At 37.5% G+C, this 27,500-nt stretch overlaps 1 protein-coding gene and 1 long non-coding RNA gene across 5 annotated transcripts in view; one reads left to right on the top strand and one right to left on the bottom strand.

Moving 5' to 3' along the window:
* robo1 (roundabout, axon guidance receptor, homolog 1 (Drosophila)) overlaps positions 1–27,500 on the bottom strand; it is a 514,376-nt gene that overhangs the window by 347,543 nt on the left and 139,333 nt on the right. For 3 of the 4 annotated variants that reach the window (XM_056473875.1, XM_056473876.1, XM_056473879.1), the window contains exon 2: positions 21,792–21,878. The exons of the other annotated variant lie outside the window; for it this stretch is intronic. In XM_056473875.1, the coding sequence (XP_056329850.1) occupies positions 21,792–21,878 (87 nt within the window). The remainder of the gene's footprint in view (positions 1–21,791; positions 21,879–27,500) is intronic. 4 annotated transcript variants of the gene reach the window in all.
* The window catches only part of LOC130241896 (uncharacterized), a 398-nt gene continuing 321 nt past the window's right edge, over positions 27,424–27,500 (top strand). Inside the window, exon 1 of the long non-coding RNA XR_008838916.1 lies at positions 27,424–27,500. This exon is cut by the window's right edge and continues 20 nt beyond it. This is a non-coding gene — a long non-coding RNA (uncharacterized LOC130241896).

Raw genomic sequence — 27,500 nt, 5'->3', positions numbered from 1 at the left:
CTGTAGAAACGCTGTAGAAACACTCTTCTCTCTTATGCACCTGACACTTTATCCAAACTCCATCTTACAAGGACTCAATAATGAAAATGATGTTTATAATAAATGTACCACAATCATGTTTCACTGCTTGCTTCAACCTTAAACAACTCTTTTGCAAAATAATTACCTTTAATACCTCTCTCTCATGTAGAAGTACTTGTATAGCCTGTTTTATGGGTAGGGCCAGACGGAATCTGCGGACGTTTTATGCTATTTCTGCTGAATTATTTTGGGAGTATCATAACTAAAACCTTAATATGTGAAATAAATAATATCTTAAGTTTTATTTAATGTTTAAAATGCAAATCCAATTAGATTCACTTTATTTGGTAAACAAAGCAAGTCTCTCATATAATATATCTACTAAAAAACAGAAAATATTACTTTACAAACTGCATTGTACATAAAGCAGATGAACATTTTCATATTAGTCAATAATATTACTGTAATTAATTAAAAAACTCTATAAATATAGATTTACACACATTTACTCAAGTAAATAAACAGAATTATTGATGGGCTAAAAATCTGTGGAATTCTGAGGAAAATCTGTGGAATTCTGCATGCACAGATTCCGTGTGGGCCTACTTATGGATATAGTTGATGTATCTTATACTATATGTTAGTTATGCATAGGTTTTTAAAATAGCTCTTATGTCCAGTGTTGTGTTTGTGATTAAGTTATGTAGCACCGTTGTCCTGCGAGACACGTAATTTCGTTCCTCTGTATGTCCACTCATGTAGTGGAATGACAATAAAGCTCGACCTGACTTGAATTTGGAAAAAAATGTCTTGAGAATTTTCAGAATTTCTCAGAATTCTTCAAATTTTAACTTTAATATAGTGCGTTTCTATGGTTTTGGATTTAGTGTTTGTTCAAACTATTTAAAAATTTTTTTTTTTTATTACTAATAGGTTTGGTTGACACTAGACATGTTTTGTTAACTGAAACTGAAACTAAATAGAACTAAAAAACTAAATAGAAATGTGTTCACAAAATAAAAACAACTAAATTCAATTCAATTCATCCTTATTTCTATAGCGCTTTTAAAATGTAGATTGTGTCAAACCAGCTTAACCAGCTTTTCACTGCTGAAAGCCCAAACACTGAAGAGCAAATCAGAAGAGCAAGACTAACAAAACCATCAGCAAATTAAACAAACTATAAAAACGCATGTGTCAGAAACGCATGTTTAGATATTGTGAACTTACTCTGGAGGTTCTGGTAGCATTTATGCTTCTTGCTGTTGTGATGGCGCCGTTGGGTAGGGCCGTGATGGGCTCCTACTAGAAAGCTCTCGCGTAGATGCTTACACCATTGGCTTGGTTGGTTCCTGAGGCTAGCATGGCGAGGGACTCCTGGAGTTCCTCCATGTTGAACACCCATCATGACTAGCATTGCCAAAATGGAAACCAACAGAGTGAAGGACTCCATGGTAGACGCTATTTAGATTTTTAAGATCTTAAGTGCGCTAAATTATCCTCTCTGAGGAAAAAAAAAAATTTATGCACTGAAAAAGGTCAAACCATTACATCCAGTTGCATTTTAAAACTCCCTAACTTCCAGAAACCAAAGAAAAGCTCTTCATTCCCCATCGTAGACGCTTTATTTCTAATCTCACCAGCTGACGAAACTTGTTTTAATGAGCAGTCGCAAACAGACACACTTTGGACAATATGGACAGCGATCGCCACGCCCCTTTTTTCAGATTTTTTACACATAATAACCTTCATTCTGTCCAATTCTCTGTTTAATATTCAAAGCAAGTTTTGGTGGATGTTCTCTCTTCCTTGTGATGTCTCTGTATTGGTAACAGAAAAAGGGGTCTTTTTCGGACTCCATGCTGGGGCGTCTCTTTCAACATGTTTGGACCCCCCTCATCAGGCCTGGGCTGTATTGGTATGGGGGCGAGGGTTTGACACACGCAGCGAGTGAGAGAGAAACACATTCCCTTTCCCCCTGACTAAGACTATTTTACGCCTCCTTTTCAAGCGGCATCACCTAACAAAACAGCGCCGGCTAAAACAAAAACATTCTCCAAGAACAATACTCCCCATAGAGAGAAGAAAAGCAAGCTTTCCAAACACCGAAGTGGAAAATGTCACATTTTTATCTCGACAGGGGGTGCGCTGCATCTTGGGACTTCGCTCAGGAAAGCTTGGATGAGCTTTGAGGGGTGTTTTGCAAATTTTGTCTGATTAATGTCAACGTTAAATAACAATAAGATTTAGTTAGTTTTGTAAACAATAACCACCTGAGGAGGAGTAAAATAGCTGCTTTAGATCAAGGGTGGGCAAACTCTGTCCTGGAGGGCCATTGTCCTGCAGAGTTTTGCTCCAACACTAATTGAACACACCTGAACATGCTAATCAGTGTCTTCAAAATCACTAGAAATCTATAGGCAGGTGTGTTTGATTAGGGTCGGAGCTTAACTCTGCAGAACATCAGCCCTCCAGGACCTAAGTTTGCCCATCCCTGCTTTAGATCAATGCTAGATCTCACATGGTTGCCCACTGAAGCTAAACGGGCCTGTGCCTGGTCAGTACTTGGATGGGAGACCACATGGGAAAACTAGGTTGCTGCCGGAAGTGGTGGTATTGAAGCCAGGGGATGCTCCTACGGTATGTGTGGGTCCAACGAAATATCATAGAAATTTGTAACTTTCTGACTTAGTGGCTGATTCGTATGAATTTGTATGATCTAATTTGTACAATTTACTCATCTCCCAATGACGGTTGGGTTTAGGGGAGGGGTTGGGTGCCACGCCTCCTTTTAAAAAGCGTACATTTTCATACAACTGAACTTGTATAAATTAGCCACTAAACCACCTCAAACCACCTGAGCCACCTCAAATATTTCTGTTTTCTCATGAGATTGGGCAGGTGGGCCCTAATGCCCCAGTATAGTGATGGAGACTGTTCAGTCAGCACCGTCTCTCAGATGAGACATTAAACCAAGGTTCATTTAAAACACAGGATGATTGCCTCTATGACCACTTTGGCCAATCACAGACATTTCCGTCGAGTTTGTGAACACAACGACTATTCAGCTCAGGACTCTCTGATTGGCTTTAGCTCATTACTACATCTGACCTTATGTGGGGTCAAATCAGCCGACTGGTCAAGAATATTTAGCATCCAAAATTCTGGATTTTCATCTGCAATGTGTGGCAGCAACATATACACACACGCACGCACATATGTGTGTAATGAGGCAAGTTATTGCATAACGATGTTTTGTTCTATGCACATGGCCAGTGAGCATGAATGGCCACATATTATACATTTATGCTTTATAGTGTGGATTTGATTGTCCACATTGCAGTAAAAACGTTAGTCTGGATGAGGAGCATTTTCATTCTAAAATGCAGTTTTAAAAGAAAAGTGCACTAGTTTAACACCATAACATACACATCCATTACAATACACTGTCTATCACTCCTGCCAAAAACTATTAGCTGTTGTCCTTAAAGTCCTACTTGTTTATTCATTCATTCATTCATTCATTCATTCATTCATTCATCCATTCATTTATTCATTTTCTTTTTAGCTTAGTCCCTTTATTATTCAGGGGTCGCCACAGTGGAAAGAACCGCCAACTTATCCAGCATATGTTTTACGAAGCGGATGCCCTTTCTGCTGCAACCCATCACTGGGAAACATCCATACACTCATTCACACACATACACTGCGGACAATTTAGCTTACTCAATTCACCTATAATAATAATAATAATAATAATTGTTTGTAATGCGCTTTTCTTAAACTCAAAGCGTTACAAGGCAAAATACTAGCAATAGCAATACAATGCAAGCAAAATAGCACAACAATAAAAGATGCAATAAAACAATAAAAATATGAACCATAATATAGAATAAAAGGTAAACAAAATGATCATCCTAAGTTAAAAGCAATGCCAAAAAGGTGAGTCTTAAGAAGTTTCTTAAAACGGTCCAGAGAGGCAGCATTCTTAATGCTGATGGGGAGTGCATTCCACAGCTTAGGCGCACTGTATGAGAAAGCCCTCCCACCCATGGTCTTGGGTTAACACCGTGGTGCCTACAGAGCATGTCTTTGGACTGTGGCGGAAACCAAGGCACCCGGAGGAAACCCACGCAAACATAGGGAGAACATGGAAACTCCACACAGAAATGCCAACTGATCCAGCCGAGGCTCGAACCAGCGACCTCCTTGCTGTGAGGCGACAGCGCTTCCCATATTTGTTTATTTGTCTGATAAAGATGACTATTCTGATGCTTTCCTATCAGTCCAGGTGCTCAAAACAGATAAGATTCTCAAAAGGAAGGACTTGAGTTCCTTTTAAATTCACACATTATAAAATAATTATATACACCTAAATGATTTCTTCCAAATCACTGTGAGATGGCTGTGGTCGACATCCTTAGCGAATATTGTTTTGGCTAATCCTGTAAAATCCTCTTAAAGTCAGCCTTCAGTTAAATTATTCTGATTTACTTCAAGACACCATTTCTTGGCAGATATATACAGTAGTAAATTGTAGAATATTTTATTATGACAAATAAATAACCTCAGACTCAAAAAAGAAAAAAAAAACTTGCTAGGAGGATCCAAATCATATGCAGTGTCACTGTGTTAACCCAGTTATGATGAAGGACAGCAAGTCATTTCTGGAGTTGAATACAGGAATGCAGCTCACACAGCTGCCATAATGCATGCAGAGCTGCTCCATACGGGCATTGACAAATCTGTTCGGACCTCAGACGAGGAGTTAATCCTATGAGGACGACTGAGCCTCTGCCCTTAGACCTCTGACACGAGGCCACACCGGCTGGGAAACGCTGCGGGACACTAAGAGCTCCCCTGTCATTCCCAGACTCCTCCAACCAGAAAACTTCCGTGACTTGTCAGCCTGGCTAAAAAACAAGCAAGCTAGGTTCCAGCAATCTCTCAGGACATCTTCAGCGCAAGTGTTGTCACTGGGAAAGAATGACTCACAAAGCTCCGGCTGCAGATTCATATTAACAATTGAGGTGAACACACAAACAACTATATATATATATATATATGCACGCTGCTTCCGCTCTCTATACGTGCTGCTTACGCTCTGCTCACGCTTGCGGTGTGAAACAGCCGTTAGTGTACTCTCGGTGATGGGTTTCAGCTGGAAGGGCATCTGTCACAAAAAAACATATGCTAGAGAAATTGGTTGTCCATTCCACTGTACACCCTCAGAAATAAAGGTACACGAGCTGTCACTGGGGTGGTTCCTTTTTCACACATTTGTCCCTATTGGTACCTCAAAAGTATATAATAGTCCTAAAAAAGTTTTAAAGGAACACTTTTAATATGGACCTTTTAGGTACAAATTTGTACCCTCCAAAAAGGTACCACCCTAGTGACAGCTCGTGTTCCTTTATTTGTTTATTTATTTCTAGTGTAGGTGACCCCAAATAAATCAGAGACTAAGCTGAAGGAGTTTTTTATGTCTTTTTTTTTAGTCCAAACATCTCAGAATTCTTAAATCAAGAAGAATTTTCAAGGCAAGTAAAGCAATATTATCTTGTTTATAGAAATAATGTGTCAAAATTAAGTAACTCTTCCCTTAAAACTAGCAAAATAATACTATTTTTCCCGCTTTGAAATTAGACTCATTTGCTTACCTCGTTGGCAGATTATTTAGCTTGTTTTAAAGGGCACCTATGGTAAAAAATCTACTTTTCAAGCTGTTTGGACAGACATATGTGCATGTATGGTGTATAGACTGTCATATTGGGGTGATATAAACACACCCAGTGCTTTTTTTTCAATTTAACAACATAAAAACGGTGGACCAATTGGAGCGGTTTTCAAACCGACCGCAACTTTACGTAGGAGTGCAGTCCCCCCGCCCACCAATATTGATTGACAGGCGTGTCATCATATCCTCAGTTTGTTAATTCACGTCCGCCATTTTCAGCGTGAGTCGAAGCGATATCACTAAAGGAACACCCTAGCTCTATTTTTAGATGCAGGGCTCATTGGGCTCAACACAAGATCAGTATTCTCCACATTATCGCTCTAATCGGAATTATTGGTTGTATCTTTAGGTAGGTTTGCAAACATGTGTACCTCTCATTGAGTCTACCTTATACTTCAGCCGTTTGCATTTCTCGCGATCCCAGAAGCTCCCTGTGATCTTATCTAGCATGCGTTTTAGAATTCTAAACATTGGTTTCTATCAGGGTACACTCAAGTCGACGGCTGGGCGCCGCGGACCGCTACAGAAACCTATGTTTAGAATTCAAAAATGCGTGGCGTGACGATTCGGCACACTTCATGTTTCTGCCGCGCCACAGAGAGTGTCTGGTGTGCCGTGTCGCGGCTTCGAGCGGCGCATCCAGTGCCTCAGTCAAAGTTAATTCAGTGTGCGTGGTTATTAGTTTCTGTGTACAAGCTCGGCACTTGAAACTAGCACACAGTTGGCTGTAAAACTGTACAAAGACACAAATGATTTTGTACTCTCTGCTTGGTCTGTGTCAGAGTCGTACATGTACGACTGATTGCTGAACCTCTCATTCCAGCTCCTTCTCAGTCTGCCTGTCAGACTCTGTTGCAAACGCAGAGCGGGTGAGCTCATGGCCCCGCCCCCTTGTTACATTGGCGGGAAGCTGAAACTAATTCACATGTGAAGCAACACACCCCTAAATCAGCGAACTGTGGACACGCCCCCAACATGACACTTTAACACATTATAATAAAAAAATCTGAATTGTGTTTTGAACTGAACCTAAACTGGCACACTCAGAAGAACCATAATATTAATATTAAATCAGAAAAAAGAGGTAAACTATGTGCCCTTTAAAGAAAAACTCACTTAATTTTGACACATAATTTTTTAAAAACAAGATAATATTTTGTACAATGCTTCTTGCTTTAAGAATTTCAAGATATTTTGACTAGAAACAAAGTAAAAACTCCAAGTAAGAAAAGCATTGTGTGCAGTGAGGTTTACCATCAGAAAACATGCATTTGATCAGTGCTGAGAATCTTTATAGAATACAAACGCTATAGAAAGGTGAGGCACAACAGAGCTGCGCATTTCTTGGACAAACAATGTAAAAGTAAAAAAAGCTTCTGACAGAAAAGTGCCCAGAGAAAAGAAGAAATACACAAAACAGCATAAAGAGGACATTCTCTTCATTCATTACCAACTCTGTGTTGTGCTTTCAGACATGGGGGTGGATGGGCTGAACAAATCTGTTTCTGTTTTGCCATTCAGAGAGGCCCTCCATGCAGAACCCTGCCACAACTGACATTACACGCACACAAAAAAAGACAGACGGCGAAATGAGGAAAGCGCAAAAGAACGTGAGAGCTTTGCATTACACCGCAATTGGAAGACACAAAAGCTTGGCTAGCGGGTAAACAGGCTGTTGCGTTTCCGCTCGCCTGCATGGACTGAATACCCTTTAGCAGCCAGTATCTTTTGAGGAGACAGAGGCCAGCATGTGATTAGATGTGGACTGAGGGAAATGCAGTGGTGAAGATCGCAATTAAACATGTGCAACATTATGTGCTTGTGCTTCACCTGTGTATTGGTAAAGCAAGCACCTTAAACTGGACGCTTGGATCCACATATTTGTAAAAATGTGTCTTTCCTGGTAAAATAAAGGTAATAATAATAATAATAATAATAAACGATCAAAGTTTTCATAAGCTTATTTTGCTCACAAAAGTTGCATTAAAAATACAGTAAAATTTGAGCAATTGGGAAATGTTATTGGGATATTAAATATTTTATTGAATGATTTAAAAATTATTAATTAATTTGTGTAGTTTAAAGAATTTTAAGCATGATTAGTCTTCAGTTTCACACAATCCTTAAAATATGTAATCATAATATGCCCTGGAAAAAAAAAGAAGAAGAAATACAACAACAACAATAATAATAATAATTGTTATTATTATTATTGTTGTTGTTGTTTGTCATCAGTTTGGTAAACAATATAAAAATCATTTAATTTATTTATCACAAATTATTATTATTATTTTAATTTTATTAATATTTTTATTAGTAGTAGTAGTAGTATGTTTTTGTTCATGTTGTTTGTCATCAATTTGGGAAACAATATAAAAATATTTAATTTGTTCATCACAATAAGTTGTTCAAGAGTGAAATACTATTATTATATTATTTTTACATTTTTTATTATTATCTAAATTTTATTAATATTATTTTATTATTATTATTATTATTATTATTATTATTATTATTATTATTATTATTACTACTGTTATTATTAAGAATATTATTATTATTATGTATCATTAGCAGTACTAGTATAATAATAATAAAATAATAATAATAATAATAATAATAATAATAATAATTATTATTATTATTATTATTATTATTATTATTACTATTATTATTGTTGTTGTTGTTGTTGTTGTTTTTGCTTTTGTTATTTGTCATCAGTTTGGGAAACAATATAAAAAATTATTTAATGTATTCATCACAATAAAATGTTCAAGAGTGAAAGTAAATACATTTATAATGTAAAAAATGCAAATAAAGCTACTACTTTTATTTTATTTATTATTTTTTATTATTAGTGATTTTGTACCAATAATAACGGATCACAACAAAAGAGGATCATGCGACATTAAGGACTGCAGTAATGATGAATAAAACATTCAGCTTTGAATCACGGGAATTAATGAAACTTGAAACTAAATTCAATAAGAAAACAGTTATTTATAGTAATAATATTTGACATTTTTACAGATTTTACTGACTTTGATCATATAAACGCAGCCATGGTGAGCAGAACTGGCTCCTTTTAAAACATTTGACAAAATCTTACTAATCCAGATACATTTACAAAACAATAGACTTTCAGATGACTAGTATGGGACATTTCATCTTGTCCGAATCTTTAACTAGCCTCATCAGAAGCACGTCTCCCTGCTCTCCTTTATGCAGACTGGCAAGAACAAGCAGCATTGTGTTTTCATGCTTAATTGGCTTAATTGGTTTACTGGTTGAAGAGGCTTAAATGAATGGAGAAGCTGTCTGAGAGAAACCGAGCCAAGTATAGCCTTTGTCTTTGGCTTGTATGTGCCCTCCCCACCTTCACCACGGGGGATTCGACCAATCGGTGCCTCGCAAGCTGTTGGACAAGACCCTCACCGGCAGTCCTGCTGAATTATTAACACAGCCCCACAGAGCAGGAGTGAGAATAAACCTGGGGAAGTACTGTATATATACTCCACTACAGCAAGGACAACTGCATATTCCTCGGTCAAAGCTAATGTGTCCTGAGTAATGATTAAAACATGACTGCGCAGGATACACAAGTGGCACTTTTGCTGATTGTTCCCATATTAGCCTTGACACAAACATGAGGTCTTGCAACACTGCCAAACTGGAATTAACTGCCAATCATTGGGACAAAAGGGAGAGGAACGAAGAGATGTGCAACTCAAATTTGGTTGGTAACTGTACGGGAATTGCACAACAAGGCCCTTGCACAACAGGATGCTTTAAAAACGTAAAATGTCATTTAAAAAAATGCCTTGGGCTCGTTTTTTTTTTTTTTTTTTGATGTGTCGCGTCAAAAACTGTTCCACCAATGAGATTGGTGTCTAAAAACGCTCAGTGTCCACACTATCATATTCAATTCCATCAGAAAAAATGGTCATCCACACTAAGACATCTAGAAATTAAACTGCGGATGGGGGGCCGAAACAGAGAGAAATATATGTGTTTTTGAATGTAAACGTATAAGTGCGGGCATGGCCTTGTAGGGGTTAAAGGTGAGCACAGTTTCACTTTCATTCTATGAAGGACAAGATGCACCGAGGCAAGATAAATATGTTTACAATGATAATAGAATAAATGCAACAGCAACTACATTATTTTTATGGAGCTATTCAATGGCGAGTTTAATTTCAGGGCTTTGAACTTCTTGATAGTTCATTAGGTGCCACATAATGGCAGGGGGGTGATTTTGGTGTTTATTCAGCTCATTGATGGTGAAAATCATGTGCTCATCTATGGTGGAAAAACATCTTTAAAAAAAACTCTGATGATAAGTACGGGCAAAAATTGTCCAGTGTGTACTAGCCTTTGTTGTCTTGTTTCTAGTCTAAATATCAAAAAATTCTTAGATCAAGAAGCCCCCTTGTCAGATTATTTTTCTTGTTTTAAGGAACAACTCAATTTTGAATTATCATTTCTGAAGACAAAAATTAACTAGTCCAAATGTTTCTTGATTTCAAAATTTTGGGTATTTGGACCAAAACAATACAAATTCGCATTCCTTGCAAAATGATGTATACTTCAAGTTCATGTTATGAAATGTAACAGTATATTTTATATACTTTGCATATTAACATCCATGTACTAGTAGTATAGCCGTAATTGACCTTGAATACCTGTGTCTAAAGTGGTCAACTTTTAGTATATAAAAATATACTTTTAAGTGTAATATATAAGTGCATCAGTAGTACATTTTAAAAAAGAATAGTTCACCCAAAAATGGTTTCTCACCATTTACTCTCCCTCTGATTTTCTTTCTTCTGTTGAAAACAAAAGAAAATATTTTGGAGAGAGCTGAAAACCTGTAACCACTGACTTCCATAGTAGGAAAAACAAATAATATGGAAGTCAATGGTTAGCAAATGGTTCACAACATTTTTTTTTTTTAATTCTTCTTTTGTGTTTAACAGAAGAAGGAAACTCATAAGGGTTTGAAACAAGTAAAGGGTCAGTAAATGATGACTGAACTTTCATTTTTGAGTGAACTATCCCTTTAAATGCACAACCAGTGCACAATAAAGTTTCCCATTTGTACTGCAAGTAAACTTATGAGTATGCCCTAGCAATAAACCTTTGGTAAGAAATTAGTTTGAGACCTAATTATGATGTCCCATGCTCTAAATTTATTATTTTATTTTGTTTGCAATCACTCTCAAACCACTATTATTATTTGACATATTTTCACTGAGAAATAGTATGGTACACTCATAACACCAATAAACAACACTTTCATATCATGAATCATGCGTGTAATGAACTTACACAGGTATGTATTGAATTGCATACTAAGTATTCTTTAGGTGGTTCCAGTTCAGCATATAAAACTACACTAAATACACAAAGTTATGAGTTACTATAATTGAATTACAATATACCTAGCACAAAATGAGTTATATATATATATATATATATATATATATATATATATATATATATATATATATATATATATATATATATATATATATATATATATATATATCACGGGCCACTCAAGGACATTCCCCGAGCTGTTGTGAAGCCAATCCATTGTTATTTTGGCGATGTGCTTTGGGTCATTGTCCTGCTGGAAGATGAACCGTCACCCCAGTCTGAGGTCAGGAGCACTCTGAAGCAGGTTTTCATTCAGGACGTCTCTGTACATTGCTGCATCCAACTTTCCCTCCATCTTGACTAGTCTTTCAGTTCCTACTGCTGAAAAACTGCCACCACCATGCATCACTGTAGGGATGGTATTAGCTTGGTGATGAGCGGAGCCTGATTTTCTCCAAACGTAACGCCTGGCATTCACTCCAAACAGTTCAATTTTAGTCTCATCAGACCAGAGAATTTTGTTTCTTATGGTCAGAGTCCTTCAGATGATATTGATCACCTCCTGGACCCCTCTCCCCCGGTCACTCAGCTTAGATGGCCGGCTATTTCTAGGAAGAGTCCTGTTGGTTCCAAACATCTTCCACTTATGGATGATGGAGGCCACTGTGCTCATTGGAACTTTCAGAGCATCAGAAATGTTTCTATAACCTTCCCCAGCCTTGTACCTCTAGACAATCCTGTCCCGGAGGTCTACAGACAATTCCTTTGTCTTCATGCTTGGTTTGTGCTGTGACATGCACTGGCAACCCTGGGACCTTATACAGACAGGTGTATGCCTTTTTATATCATGTCCAATCAACTGCATTTGCCACAGGTGAACTCCAATTAAGCTGTTGAAACATCTCAAGAATGATCAGTGGAAACAATGTACCCGAGCTCAATTTATGAATACTTTGCGCATACACTGTGTAGATAGATAGATAGATAGATAGATAGATAGATAGATAGATAGATAGATAGATAGATAGATAGATAGATAGATAGATAGATAGATAGATAGATAGATAGATAGATAGATAGATAGATAGATAGATAGATAGATAGATAGATAGATAGATAGATAGATAGATAGATAGATAGATAGATAGAAACATAGATGGATAGATGGAGACGGACAGACAGACAGATAATGTATATGATTTCAAAGTACATAAAAAGTATACCGATACTTCTATACTACATACTATACCTAAACATATTTTTCCAAAGGGCATGCATTCAATCCAGCGCCACAAAACTGAGTCTCAAATGGAGTCTAAATGATTTGTTCCATCAGAATGAAGTTAGTCGGGCTTTTCACTTGTTAGCATGATCCAACCGCAGAAACAAATATATTGAAAACCCTGCATATCACTCTGATTTGATTTGATTTAGAAACATCCACTGCGCTTCTTTCTGATTTACACAGAAACAGACATATTCCTGAGCATTTACTATTTCAAATCACACTGGCGTACACAACCATCTGCTACTGCATGTGGAAATTCATATATATCTTTCAAATGGATTTATTCGCACAGCAAGTGTGTGGATTTACAACATGTTTGACATGGCCTAACACCTGGAACTCACATGTGAGATTGATATCTGCAGTAATGGCCAAAGAAAAAAGTGTTACTTTTTACCTCACTTTATACTTCCCACATGCTCCAAATCTGCTAACGTTCCCTCTCTCACGTCCTCTGCTTTTAAAACCCGTCCTTCCTTTGACAAACACCGCAAGGGTTCTTTCAGTCTCCCTGCTGCCATCAGCTGCCAAAACACGCCGGTTTGCAGCGATGAGCACTATAAATATGATGTACAGCTTATGTGGTGCCGCTGACCTCACAACACGCGCTAAAGCAGTGCGGGGGAGCAGGTGCCATGCAGATTTATGACACTCAGCCAGAACTTTCACCCTCCGCATACACTCTCATGCCCGAGCAAGCAGCGAGTCCGGCCTGCGATGGCTGAACACATTTACTCCTCCGTGACAAAGCAGCATGTGGGAGAAATGCGGCGTGAATGTAAAAATGTGCAATTGTTTGGATGCACTTTCAGAACTTTGCCTGTGGCAACTGGCACTGCTAAATGTTCTCCAGCCACCCCCTTCTTTGGGAAGTTTTGGAGAGTTTTAAAGTACTTTTGAGTTATTCAAGGAGTTTTTTGTTTATATATATACTTAAATATTTTTATATACACAGTGCTCTGTATTTTGAAAATTAATACTTTATTTCTCAATGAATATGGCCAATTATCTTTTGTGCACTTAAAACAACTGTTTAATTAAAACGTTAAATCCATTAAATGTAGACTTTGGTTGTACCACTGGACGTAACCTGTGTTGACACAGCAAAGATTATTTCATGACAGGTGGGATCTACAGTGCATCCGGAAAGTATTCATAGCACTTCACTTCTTACACATTTATGTTACAGTCTTATTCTAAAATTGATTAAATTCATTTATTTCCTCAAAATTCTACACACAATACCCCATAATGACAATGTGAAAAAAGAGTTTTTGAAATTGTTACAAATTTATAAAAAATAAAAAAGCTGAAAAATCGCGTGTTCTTAAGTATCCACAGCCTTTGCCGTGAATCTCTAAATTGAGCTCAGGTACATTCTGTTTCCACTGATCCTTCTTGAGATGTTTCAGCAGCTTAATTGGAGTTCACCTGTGGTAAATTCAGATGATTGGACATGTTTTGAAAAGGCATACACCTGTCTATATAAGGTCCCAGGGTTGACAGTGCATGTCAAAGCACAAACCAAGCATGAAGACAAAGGAATTGTCTGTAGACCTCCGAGTCAGGATTGTCTTGAAGCACAAGGCTGGGGAAGGTTATAGAAACATTTCTGATGCTCTGAAAGTTCCAATGAGCACAGTGGCCTCCATCATCGGTAAGTGGAAGATGTTTGGAAGCACCAGGACTCTTCCTAGAAATAGCCGGCAATCTAAGCTGAGTGACCGGGGGAGAGGGGTCCAGGAGGTGATCAATAACCCGACGATCACTCTGTCTTAGCTCCAGCGTTCGTCTGTGGAGAGAGGAGAATCTTACAGAAGGACAACCATCTGTACAGCAATCCACCAATCAGGCCTGTATGATAGAGTGGCCAGACGGAGCCACTACCCGCCTGGAATTTGCCAAAAGGCATCTGAAGGACTCTCAGACCATAAGAAACAAAATTCTCTGGTCTAATGAGACTAAAATTGAAGTCATTGGAGTGAATGCCAGGCATTACGTGGTGGCAGCATCATGCTGTGGAGATGTTTTTCAGCAGCAGAAACTGGAAGACTAGTCAGGATAGAGGGAAAGATGAATGCAGCAAAGTACAGAGACGTCCTGAATGAAAACCTGCTTCAGAGTGCTCCTGACCTCAGACTGGGGCGATTGTTCGTTTTCCAGCAGGACAATGACCCAAAGCACACCGTCAAAATATCAATGAAGTGGCTTCACAACAATGTCCTTGAGTGGCCCAGCCAGAGCCCAGACCTAAATCCTATTAATTATCCCTGGAGAGATCTGAAAATGACTGTACATAGTTGCTTCCCATCCAACCTGATCGAGCTTGAGAGGTTCAGCAAAATATCATCATATTCAAAAAGACTTGAAGCTGTAATTGCTGCCAAATGTGCATTAACAAAGTACTGAGCAAAGACTAAATACTTATGTACATGTGATTTTTCTGCTTTTTAATTTTTTCTTTTTTTAATAAATTTGCAACAATTTCAAAAAATCTTCTCACATTGTCATTCTGGGCTATTGTGTGTAGAATTTTGAGGAAATAAATGAACTTAATCCATTATGGGATAAGGCTGCAACATAAATAAATGTAGAAAAAATGAAGCGGTACGAATAATTTTTCGGATGGACTGTATATGCACAAATACATTGTTGTAAAGCTTCTTATAGAAAATATTAATTTTCAAGACAGTTCTGTGAGGGGTGTACTCATTTATGCTGAGTGCTGTATATTTTTGTGATTTGTCTGTCAAATAAACTGATGGAAGTTGTCATTTCTGTGAAAACTACATTTTAAAATACATCATGGTTTTAGTCAACGACCGGTTGGATCCACAGATTTTTTCTAAGCTACATGTCAGCATTTGTGAATATGCTGGTTTGGATCCAACACAAGTTTTTTTTTCCTCTTTTTTTTTTTCAACTTTGCCAATCAGGTACAGCCTCATTTGACAGTCATGAGGAGACCATATGGACCTCCAGAATCGACACAGAAAGGGGATGGTGGGCTTTCTTTTTCATCCTCTTCAGGAAAGTTGCAGGCCACTTAGAACTCAAGCTTAAAATATGCTGGCATTTTAAAGGCTATTTAATTTTGTGTGCCAAATGGTGCTTAGCTAGCACTCTGCGACGACATACCCATTTCTGTATCCCTTCACCCATGCTAATCTCAGTGGATATAATAAACAAATTTAAATTCTTTATCCAGTGCCAAACAGACGTGTAGCAGAATAATAAGAGCCCCAACACCACCAGCTTCTTATCTCCAACTAGTCCTCTCCTTTCATTCTCAGCAGCACTCAAGTTGCTCTTGACAGAATTATCCCGGTTCGGCATTGAGCGTTTGGCCTGATGGCCCTATTTTACTGGAACGCGGGGTGAGTTAAGCTCAGGGATTTGTGATGAAAAGCGATTGCATGGGGGAAAACGAATATAAGAAGTGCCCACATCCTCTGGACTCTTAGGGAGAAACCCCTCTGGTCGACTTGCGATGGAGGTAATTACATCTCAAGTGGGATCGGACCTAAAGGAAGGACCCGCATTTGCCATGTTTTCCACCCTGGGGAGAAGCGAGCGCTTTGTGGGGAATATGCTTTGTGGATAAACTCCATTGTAAGAGTGCTTGTGTCCGCTGAGGGGTGGAAAAATTTAACCCTGAACGTGTGGGAGATTTGCATTGGCACGTCCCTGAGGCTGAAACCATGACCGCTAATAATACATGGCATTAGGAAGGCAGTCTTACTAATGATCGTAGGGCCTTCAAGGTCAGGACTGTAGGTCTATATGGGACCTCATAATAAGGATGCACTGGAGATGGGACTGTTATTCCCAGACTACCAAATGCAACACAGATCCACCACAGACATTGGGGTTTGCGCAGTATGAAGTACAATGAGGTATATGCAGAGGTAGTGTTTTTTCCCCTACCGATAAACTTCCGGGGAAGGGTAATGTGACTATTTTCAATTCCATATGGTTCATTTTATGGAATCGATGTTGTAATGTAATTAAAATGTAATCAGTTAAAAATAAGTAACGTAGACAAACCATATTCCATACACAATGATGTTCTGTACAGATTACCTTTTAACGCCAATCTCTGAATAAATACTTACTGGTCCTAAACAAGCTACATAATCTTTATTTCCCACTCTTTCACCCCCAATCACAACAGAGACCCTCCTACCACGTGTTTCAGGGAAAATTCAGTAAGTCTGCTACCTCTACCTAATGTGCTTGAAAACAGACAGTGGGCAAGCTAAAGCGGTGAGTTTCTCTTTGGAAGGGAGACATTTAAGGCAAAAACAATATGCATTTGCATTTAATTGATGCATCACACAGTATCACAGTCTTTATGAAACGAATATTGTTATCACAAATTGTTAAATAAATGATCTTTTGTTGAATAAATGCTTTGAAATGGGGATATTTAAACGTTAGTTGTGGGTGATGATCACATGGCGCAACTTTCCACCAGAGAGAGCCTGAAAGAGCTGTTTGAATCCTCTTTATGCAGTGATGATGTTTATATTCAGTTAAATTAGCGTTAATTTGCATGAATTTAATGTTTTAATATTCTAAATTGTCATGCAAATTGTCAATAAACATGATTTAAAAATTAAATGGTTGTATAGTTATATCATTTCAAATTTTCATAAAGAGTTATTAAATATAATAATTTATAAAGTTAAACATAAAAAAATAATAGTATATTCAGACGTTGGTTTTTAAAGACTTAAAACAAGGTCCATTTTTGCCGGTAAAATGAAGTTATTCGCTGTGTACGGAACACTATTTTAATCCTGTACGGAACACCGTTGACACCTATCACCTTCCGTACACATGTGAAGGCTGTACTTTTCTCGTCTTTTCTCAAAAACTACTGGTCCAAAAGACATCAATCAAAATTTGGATTGGGCAATAGGTATTCACCGAGAGAATGATCACACAAACATGCTTATCTGGCTTTCAATGAAGGAGGAGTGTTCGTTTGAGTGCGCTGAATAGCGAAAAGTGTACGAAACATGCAGTCTATGTTAAGCATTCATTTAGTTGCTCAAGTGTAAAATGAGATGAAAAGACGTCTAAACACAAGTGCCGTCAGGAGCAGCAGGCTGAAACTCCATTGAAAATACTAGGGTAAAATAAAAGTTTAGTCGGCGCCAGTGGTGTGGTGCTTAGTGCGTCGACACATGCACTCCTGTGCTCATGGCGACCTGAGTTCGATTCCCGCCTCATGGTCCTGTGCCGATCCTTCCAATCTACACTTTCCTATCCATTAAAGGTGAAAGCCCCGAAAAAAAAAATAATAAAAAATAAATAAATAAAATAAAAGTTCATATTTTAAAGACTGGGCACAGAACAATAGGATTTTAATGCTTGTATATTCTGAGCGTCACTTTTTAACGTGTAGCAATCAGGCAGTGAAGATCATTGATTTTTAAAGAAAACAGACCTTAAATGCAACAATTTTGTAATGGCAGTTCACAGGAAGTGCTTGAAGTGGGTTACTGAAAACTAAAAGTCCTATTGCATATACCCTATAACAGTATCTGCAGCAGCAAGATTCAAACTATCACAAACAGATGAAACATATTCAACGCAGGCTCATTGGGAAAATGTTCCCTGGCGGATATTTTTGGAAACCTGGAAATAAGTGCTTGTGTGTGCATTTTATGTGTGAAACAAATACTACAGGGTGGTACTGATGACTGCTTATCTCTGTATGGTTGACTTTTTTGATGTGACTGGTTTGCTCAGTAGCTCACAACAAATGGCGCTTGACTTGGGAGGTGGAACAGAGCAGACTGGGGTTCGAGTTTGACAAAGTACGATTCTAGAAACCATGAAAATGAACCCCAAAAAAGTAGTATGAAGTCGCCATGAAGCAACCGTCTTGAGTTTTCATGCCTTACCTGACAAACATAATGCCAGCGACAAACTCACTTGAATATAACTAATGTATAATAACAACTATAATATTATAATACTGTTAGTTAAAACTTAAGACTTTATAGATATTTCAACACTGTCATTACAGAAATAAATGACATATTAAAAAACAAAGTTGTTAAAGTTTCTGATTTTAAACATGGAGACTTTCTTTCATCATTTAAAAAATAAATCTTAGCACTCCTAAACTTTTGAATGGCCGTGTACAAAAGAAGACCATTTCTAACAGAGCTACATACAGAGCTAAATATTTGCTGAAAGGAATAGAAGCATAAGAGAGTTTGTTGACATTGTGTAACCCTTTAAACCTCTCCATATAACCGCATGAGAACACCAAGCCAAGGAAAGAACTAAAATACATTCAAAAATATCTGCAACAATACTCTAATAGCACCTTTTCTACCACAGTCAGGCAGGAAGTAAGCATCATCTGTATTGTATCTTTATCCTTGTGAGTTTCTGAAAGGCGCCATGTTCTAGTGTCATTCTCTACACTCCAAGCATGCTATTCTCATCTTCCAATGGATCCTTCACCCACATAGCTCAAGCTGGCTTTTCAGTTATCGACTTGTTTCTGCAGTGAAGGTCAGAATGTTAGCAGGCTTTCTCCAAACATAACACTGCAGGAGATTACTCCGCTCTCGCCCTAAGAAGGTGAACTCCGTTTCCACTTAAGCAAAAAGGGTCAGAGATCTTCTCTCTCCGACTGACTCATCTCATCCGAGTGCATTTAATCTGGAAATTGGAGTTCTGGCTGACTCTACACTTTTATGTCACGAACGTCAGAACGTTCTGGGTTTATCTCTCGAAAATAACACGCAAAGGGTGTCCAATGTCTACAGCTTGACTTGGGTAACATTTGTAAAGAATATAAACGGTTTAGAAATACAAGTAAACCCTGCACAATTCAGATGCATCAACAGACTTAAGGTGAGGGTTATGCAAAGCCGTCAATGGAAATCTGAAATAAGAGACTCTACAATATCCGCAACGATTGGATCAGAAACAGGTTGTTTGTACATAAAAACGTGTCATGTTATGACCTGCCACCTATAACCTTCTCAACCACATGTTTCAAACTAAAAAAATGCTCAGAGAAGAGACGGATTTACATTTATAAGAACGCAAACATGTTTTCCTATAATATTAATGTGATATTTAAAGGGATAGTTCACCCAAAAATGAAAATGACCACAAATGAAGATATTTTGAAGAATGTTGGGTATTGGTAACCATTGACATCCATACATCCATTTTTGTCATGTTTCAAAGCAAAATAATGAATGTGGACAGCAAAATAATCTTCTTTTCACTTTTTAAATACGATTATTTTGATAACCCCATTGAAAAACGTGCTTATTTTTACATATTATTTCTGAAAATTAGACAATATTTTTGCTCGTCTTAATAACGCATCTTAAGGAATTTTTTAACATTTGAACGAGAAACAAGACAAAAACTACAAGTAAGAAAAACATTTTTGCAGTTAGTAGAAAAAAACAAATACTATGGAAGTCAATGGAACAGCACTGTTATGCTGGGTTCACACCAGACTCGGCACACGCGGATAAATTGCGATTTTGCACGTAAATATACGCATGAACATTTTGAGTTTACTTGCTTTATTCATGCATCAAATCTGCTTCATTCGCGCATCAAATTCACTTCACAATAGACGCGGATTCAGGTCATTGGGTTTCGGTCTGCCGGGTGACTCTAGCTTCTCTACTAAATGGCTAACATGAATTTTATTGAGAGAATAACTGTGTTTATGTGCTTTATGAAGGCTGAAAAACAGCATCGATTAATTTGGAGTCATATCTGAGTCCACTAGATCCATCCAGTGGTGCACCCAGCTCTGTGAGTTCATCGACTTCTCCAGAAACTTAACCTGGATGATGGAAGCTTTAGCGGTGCTTCCAACTGAGCCAAGCCTAGTTTGATGAACTGTTGTCCGATGTCGGTAAGGGGAGGATTTTCCCCCAGGACACCAACAACAGGTGCTACATTATAATTATGCCCCTACAAGAGCAAGCTCCTGATTGGTTAACATGGCGCGAATGTCCGCTGAAGTTCAGAGTTTCCAACTCGAGCGATTCGCGTCAATCGCACAAAATGCTTAACTCGCGGCGCTTCATGCAAATCTCGTCATTCGCGCCACCTCATTCACACGTACCGCACCGCAGGATGTCTATTCACATCTTTGCGTTGACTTAACATGTAAATCACTCACGCTTGACGCTTCATCCACATCTAGTGTGAACGCAGCATTAGACTGTCGCAATTTTACAGTTATTTACGTGCAAAAACAGCCGGTAAAACACCACATACATTCTTTACAGTAGTGAAATGTAATATGCACCGTATTGTGGGTCATATTAAAACTTTTTACAGTAACTTACTGGATATTAGGAATTTGCGGTATTCTACCGTAATCAACGTAATCAAGCACTGATACTGTAGTTGAGGACAAAAATGAGACAAGAAAATTACTTTTGTAAACCATTTAAAATAGATAGAATCATGAATAATAAAAATACTGTTGTACATGCACTCATCACTTGTTTGGAATTGATTAAATTTAATAGTAAATACTAAAAATAACGATTTTGTACTGCCGGTGGAAAATGTAAATAAATTACGGTAAAAGCACCGTAAATTGGTCATATTCTGGATACAAGAGAATGAAAATAACACTGATAGATTTTGTTCTAGAAACCACTCAAAGTTACAAATAATAGCACATCTGATTAGTGATCATGTGGTGAATGTTAATCCACCATTTACACTCGAAAAGTGGATAAAAGACTTCCAGTGGCTTCAAGTCTGCAATGAAAATGACTAAAGCATTCACCGTAAGTAAAGTCTGTGGGACAAGAGTTTTGAGGTAACAGTGTTTGCCACATCCACACATTTTGTAAAATTAAACACTGTGAACAACATCGCAAAAGGACTTGCATTCACGAAGATTAAACTAACATTGCAGCTCATGAAAAGACCGTTATTGCTATTAAGATAACGTATGTAAATAATAAGTTATGACAGTTTTATCTGTGCAATATCAGACACCACCCATGAGAACACAGCACAGTTATTATTGTTAACTCAGTTCATCTCATGCAGGTTATGCTGTACGTACATGGCCGGTGGGTGCATTTTTTTTGTTTGTCATTAGCGCTATTTTCAAATGTAATAAATCTGTTAATATAAATCTTGTAGTAACCGTGCTTATAATTATTGGTGGGTGTGCCTAAATTTTTGAAGTTAGGAGCACCAGTGCAACAAAGCAAAAAGGTTAATCTCGAGCCCTGGTAAATGATTATAACATCTTCATTTTGAGGTGAACCATCCCTTCAAAGCTCTGCTGAGGTAAATACGAAGCAGTAGTTTTAGAAAAGAAGTAAGAAGCAGTACCTGTGTAGCCCAGAGAGTTGTCGTCATCATGTTCTGCAGTGGGGGTCTCTGTGGCCCTATTGCTAGTCCCCTCCTGAGTTCCCGCGTCTGTTGGAAGTAATACAGACTCTAAGTCCTCATGTAAAGTGTATCGGGCCATTGGCAACATGGTGGCACCCCAATATCCCTGATACCAAACCATAAGCAGCACACAGTTCCTTATAAAAAGTCTGCAATTGCAACCTCTGAACTGCATTATTTCAATAAGTTGCTGCAAACGTCTTCAAAAATGCCACAAATAAGGTCAATTATTAGCTAGTAATCCATTGGAGAATCCCCAAAATATGGCGTGTTCCTTCTTAGGAGTGACAATGCATGCAGGAGACGCTCCTATAGACGCGCATAAGCACAAGCAGGACGTCCCAACTGCAAATTCACATACAAAGTCACCCTATTTAGCTCTATATAGAGTCATTGACTGAACTAATTCCCCCAATCAGCGCATGTGGCTTTTCTGGAAGATGAACTGACGGCCCTTTTCTATGGTGGGTTTAGAAAGGCAGGACTGGGCAGGGGGGTGGAGCTGATGCCCCCCATCATGGCGAAGTGTGGGATAAATCAGACTCCAGCCATGCCCACTTCTATTGTTGGGCACTGACAGGGGGTTAATTTGGGATGAGGGGAGGTGAAGGGGCCTGTTTAATATAAAGGGGGTCAGAACTAGCCAGATGACTGGGAAGCATCCTGTCAGGACCGTCATGGGGTGAATGAAGATTGGCATCATTTTAAGGCAGACAGGCAAAACAAAAGGAAGTCATTGGAGAGCACTTAGGATGCGGAGAAGTGTGACCAGTGTCTGTCCTTTGGTTCACCCTGAAGCCAGAACGGTGCTACTGATTCGACATTTTCAAGTCATAATTGAGTGCCTGAATGCATTTCGGGCCAGGTTTAATGTGTAGTTTAAGACCGGCTAGCACTTCTGTTGATGCAGTTAGTGAAATGACACTTTTAGCCTGCTGTATTTGCTGACAAGGCAGATTGTCAACAAACACCTTCATGAGTGCGGTCGCAGAATCTCAAGGTTGAGACCGTTTGCTGTCTAAGTTTAGTGTTGGAATCATTCAAGCAATTAAAACACAACTTTGTTTTCATTTCTTTTCTGTAACAATATCACATTCACAAACATGTAAAATAAAGCATGCAAACATTTCACACATTGACATATACGTCTGTCTGTTTGTGTATAGACACCATATTGACATTCCCATAGTTTTATGGTTCAAAACCCAGCTTCTTATGCCACAAATTGTGTTAATATAATAATACAGTTAGAGTATGAATACACACATAATTTACAGCTTAAAATGACCAAATGCACAAACCTATAACCAACTCTGTTAGTTCACAACAAAGCCTTTACACAATCATTTTAGAAAACTTTACATTACACACTTCTAAGAATAGAATATACATCTACACATCAAATATTTGGGGTAATTTGATTAAGCTTTTAATTCCAAAGTTTCTCTCATTTCCAGTTTTCACATAGTTCTGTCAACCAGTCTTAATTAAAAATCAAAAAAGCAGACAAAAGTGACATTAACATTGAAATTTGGTCAGTTTTTCAGCAAGGTCCTTTAATGCAATTCAAATAAATGGAAAACATTTGTAAATCACAAGCTACGGACAACTGTTATTTATAACAGTGTAATTTTATTTTCCAAAAGACTCATTTATACAACTATTGCCATATATTCCTATATATTCCACATATTTCAGATTTATTATAACCTTGTGTCAAAATATTGTGTAGTGAATAAATATATTGTAATGTATAACTAGAACTACTCATTCTCCGTTTAAAGACATACTTGTGCTTCCAAAAAAAACTAAAAAGTATAGAAAATTCAGTAACACTTTAGTTTAAGTAACAATTCACACTATTAACTACTGGCTTATCACCTGCCTATTATTAAGATATTAACTGTTGTTTAGTAGTACTTGTAGTACAAAAAATGCTTTTTTTACTTATATTGTGTTTGCAGCTGGATATTATTGGGAGATCACTGACGGGAACAGTGAACAGCTCCATCAGAGTGAGTCTGAAGCTCATATGTTTACTTTACAGTCTATGGCAGAAACACCACTGAGCCTAGCTAGATCCCCCTATATTCCATTATAAAACACTCACAGGACATTAATTTGGACAACTATGTGGATATATTAAATGATTCACACAAAAACACACAAAGAGAGACTTTCATTTTCACTTCACGCATAATTTGTGAATGAACAGACATGTACTAGTTGCAGACTAGTTTTTGCGCCAAGTTTGAAGTAATCAGAGAACAGGAGAAAGTGCATTACTCTGATCATTTCTATACAGCATATTAATAATGAAATCCAAAAATTATAGTTTAATATTGAGTTTATTTAAATTTTGCAGGATCGCTGAGGCCCACTAATCTCCGGTTTAAACTACTTATTTAAAATGAGTTGAAACAACACAATTCTTGAGGCTTGTTGTGACAACTTAATAGTTTTATCTTCAATACACTTAAACGAATAAGTTAACTTAATTTTTGTTGGGTTAACAAAGGAATTGTGTGGAACCCAGCATTTTTTATTTACAGTAAACTACTTTACACTGTAAAAAGTGCTGGGTTCCACACAATTCCTTTATGTTAACCCAACAAAAATTGATTAAGTTAACATTTCTTTTTTTAAATTTGAGTGGATTGAAAATAAAACAGGGCTGCACAGTGGTGCAGTGGGTTCACCTTACAGCAAGAAGATAGCTGGTTCGAGCCTCAGCTAGGTCAGTTAGCGTTTCTGTGTGGAGTTTGCATGTTCTCCCCGTGTTCGCGTGCACTCTAAAAAACGTTGGGTTATTTATTTAACCCAATGGTTGAGTTAAAAATATTTGGTGCTTTGTTGGGTTATTTTAAACCTTTTATTGGGTTATTTATTTAATAACTCAAACAGTTGGGTTACAATTTTGAAATTTCAACAGTCAACTGATTGAACTGACACAGAACCGCTGTATTAATATGCGTACGTGATGTTGCCCTTGCGTTATAAAGTTTATGCAAGCTCTAATGCAGTAATATTGTTATTTTTTTAATCAAATTGCCTCCTCGTGTCGTGTTTTTTTTATATCTGTTTCACCTGGACTCGTAATTATTGATGATACAAGCGTGCGCGCTTCATAGCCGATCTATATGCGGATAAAAACGCTTTCTCTACCTCCGTGTTCATCTCTACAGTACTTTTGGAGGAAATGATACACGTATTTGAGATATTCCGCAGTAATTCTAGTCTTTAGGACCCAGCAGAGACATCAAACCGGAGTCGCGTCCAGTCTGGTTGAAGGTATGTTATGTTGTCTAAAAACACTGTCCTTTCGCTAGGAAACTATATTGTAACAATTAAATACTAATATAGACACAAATATGTGCTACATTTTGTTCAGGAAGTTGCTAGTTTTCCCAAGAAGTACGGAATCTGAGCATTATATTATTATTGGTTATTATTCGCCGCTAGAGGGCGCTGAATGGATCGCATCGTGAGAAAGTTATCCTGGACGAGCAGAGCAGAAGCTTGCTACATCATCTTTTATCAGAAGAGGATTCATGATCCATTTCAAGGTACTTGATTATTATTTATTGAAGGTTAAATGTTGTTATTATTACTGTTTGTGTGTACTATATTGATGGCCCTGAAAATTGCATTTTCCCTACATCTTATACTAACCTACAGGGATGAAACCACAACCCTGATAATGTTATATGCTAATATTAATGTTTAATCGGTTATATATGTCATACAGCAATTAAATATAAGCTTAAAAAATTATACATATAAGAATTGTAACATCTGCTAGCTTTGTATAATAATAGTAGTAATATATGCTTATAAACAATAATACAAAGCCCTTAAACATACACTGTCCTTGCCCAGTTTTCAATTCAGGTGATGCTGTGACCACTCAACTGATAAATGTTGTCTGTCAGCTCATGTTAATTTGTGGTTAATTTTATTTTTTGTTTGTTTGTTCATTGTAGGTTGCTCTGGACCGAGCGAGCTTTAATCCTCCTTGATAATCTTGTTGAGAAAGGTGAGAAAACAACAGCTCTGTATTTTGTAATATTTACATGATGTAAAAATGCACAGATACACACACTTAAGCAGTATCATATACTGTAAAGGTGTCTTTACATCACCATATGTCTTAAAATCAAATTCTACATTTGTAATTCTTCTGTAAATGCATTTATACTTCTCTGAACAGCACTGGTAGTGTGTACAGACACAAATGTCTCTTTCAAAAGCGTTTCTGTGCCTTATTTCAGTGTGAATTTGGTATTAGACTGTATCAGGCATGAGGCCACAGGTAATTACAGATGACTGATATAGAGTCTAAGCACACTTCAGAAATTTCAGAACTCCACTCCTGGAACATTTGACCAAATTGAGATATTACAGACATTAACCTATTTATATTAATTATTGCGTTATGACTGTTATTTCAGTAGAAATCTGTGATCAAGAGTTTGACTCTTTTGCAAGTTTCTAAGCATGAGAATTAAGCACACTGATGAACATCAGTGCACAATTGACCATGTAAAATGGACCTTATTTGCCCACTAAATTTGCAAATGTGATGTACCTTAAGAACTCACATAAAAGACTAATTCTGCAGCTAAAAGTGCGCATTTTTATAGTTTTTTTTTTTCTCTCTATCTGTTTAATGTACCCCTGGAGATGACCACTTCCAGCCTTCCAGTTATCTTTTCTCCATTGCTAAACTGGGTAAGTACATGATTTTTGTTGTTATTTGGTCCGGCATACATTTGCAAATTTAAAATTTCTGTTTTAAGGTTGGAGCGAACATCATTTGGTATATGGAGGAGTAGGTAACTAAACCATTCTTGGTGTGAAATTCCATAGCATTTTTTCCTCTGTTGAAGTCAGTGGGGACGATCAAGTTTTTGATTTGCTTTGTCTTTTAAGTTATCATTTGTGGTCAGCAGAAATAAAATAAATAAATCAACAACTTGAGGGTGAGTAAATGAGAAATACACCCAAAAATCGTTGAAACACCCTCATTTAGCAGCAGAGGCGAATCCATCATGTCCTGGAGCTGGGTCAGTTGTTTGCATGTCCCTCACAGTCCAAACGCATGCAGTATAGGTAAATTTAATAAACTAAATTGGCCGTAGTGTATGGGTGTTTCCCTGATTTTTGGGTGTATTCATCATTTACTCACCCTCAAGTTGTTGATTGATTTTTTTATTTCTTTTTTATTTATTTCTGCTGACCACAAATGATAACTTTAAAGGACAAAGCAAATGAAAAACTTAATAGTCCCCACTGACTTCAACAGAAGACAAAAATGCTATGGAATTTCACTGTGGACCAAGAATGGTTTAGTTACCTATATTGTTTAAAATATCATGTTTTGTGTTCATCTGAGGAGAGATTTAGAACAAGCGGAGGGTGAATTACTGATGACAGAATTTCCATTTTTGTGTAAAATATCCCTTCAATAAATCCAGTGTACTGTTTGCATGGCATGGATTTAAGTGCTGATTTTGTTTATTTATTTTTAGATTGCTCAGGACAGGTATTTTATACCCACACACCAAAGAAACTTGGTGAAGTTTGGGGAGATGCATCACTGCGGACCCTCTCGTATTGCAAAAAAAGAAGAGCCTTGGATCTACCAGT

This window comes from Danio aesculapii, chromosome 15 (genome assembly GCF_903798145.1).
Source record: "Danio aesculapii chromosome 15, fDanAes4.1, whole genome shotgun sequence".
Classification (NCBI taxonomy): domain Eukaryota; kingdom Metazoa; phylum Chordata; class Actinopteri; order Cypriniformes; family Danionidae; genus Danio; species Danio aesculapii.
The sequence above is the reverse complement of the archived record's forward strand: the minus strand, read 5'-3'. Positions and strand labels throughout refer to the sequence as shown.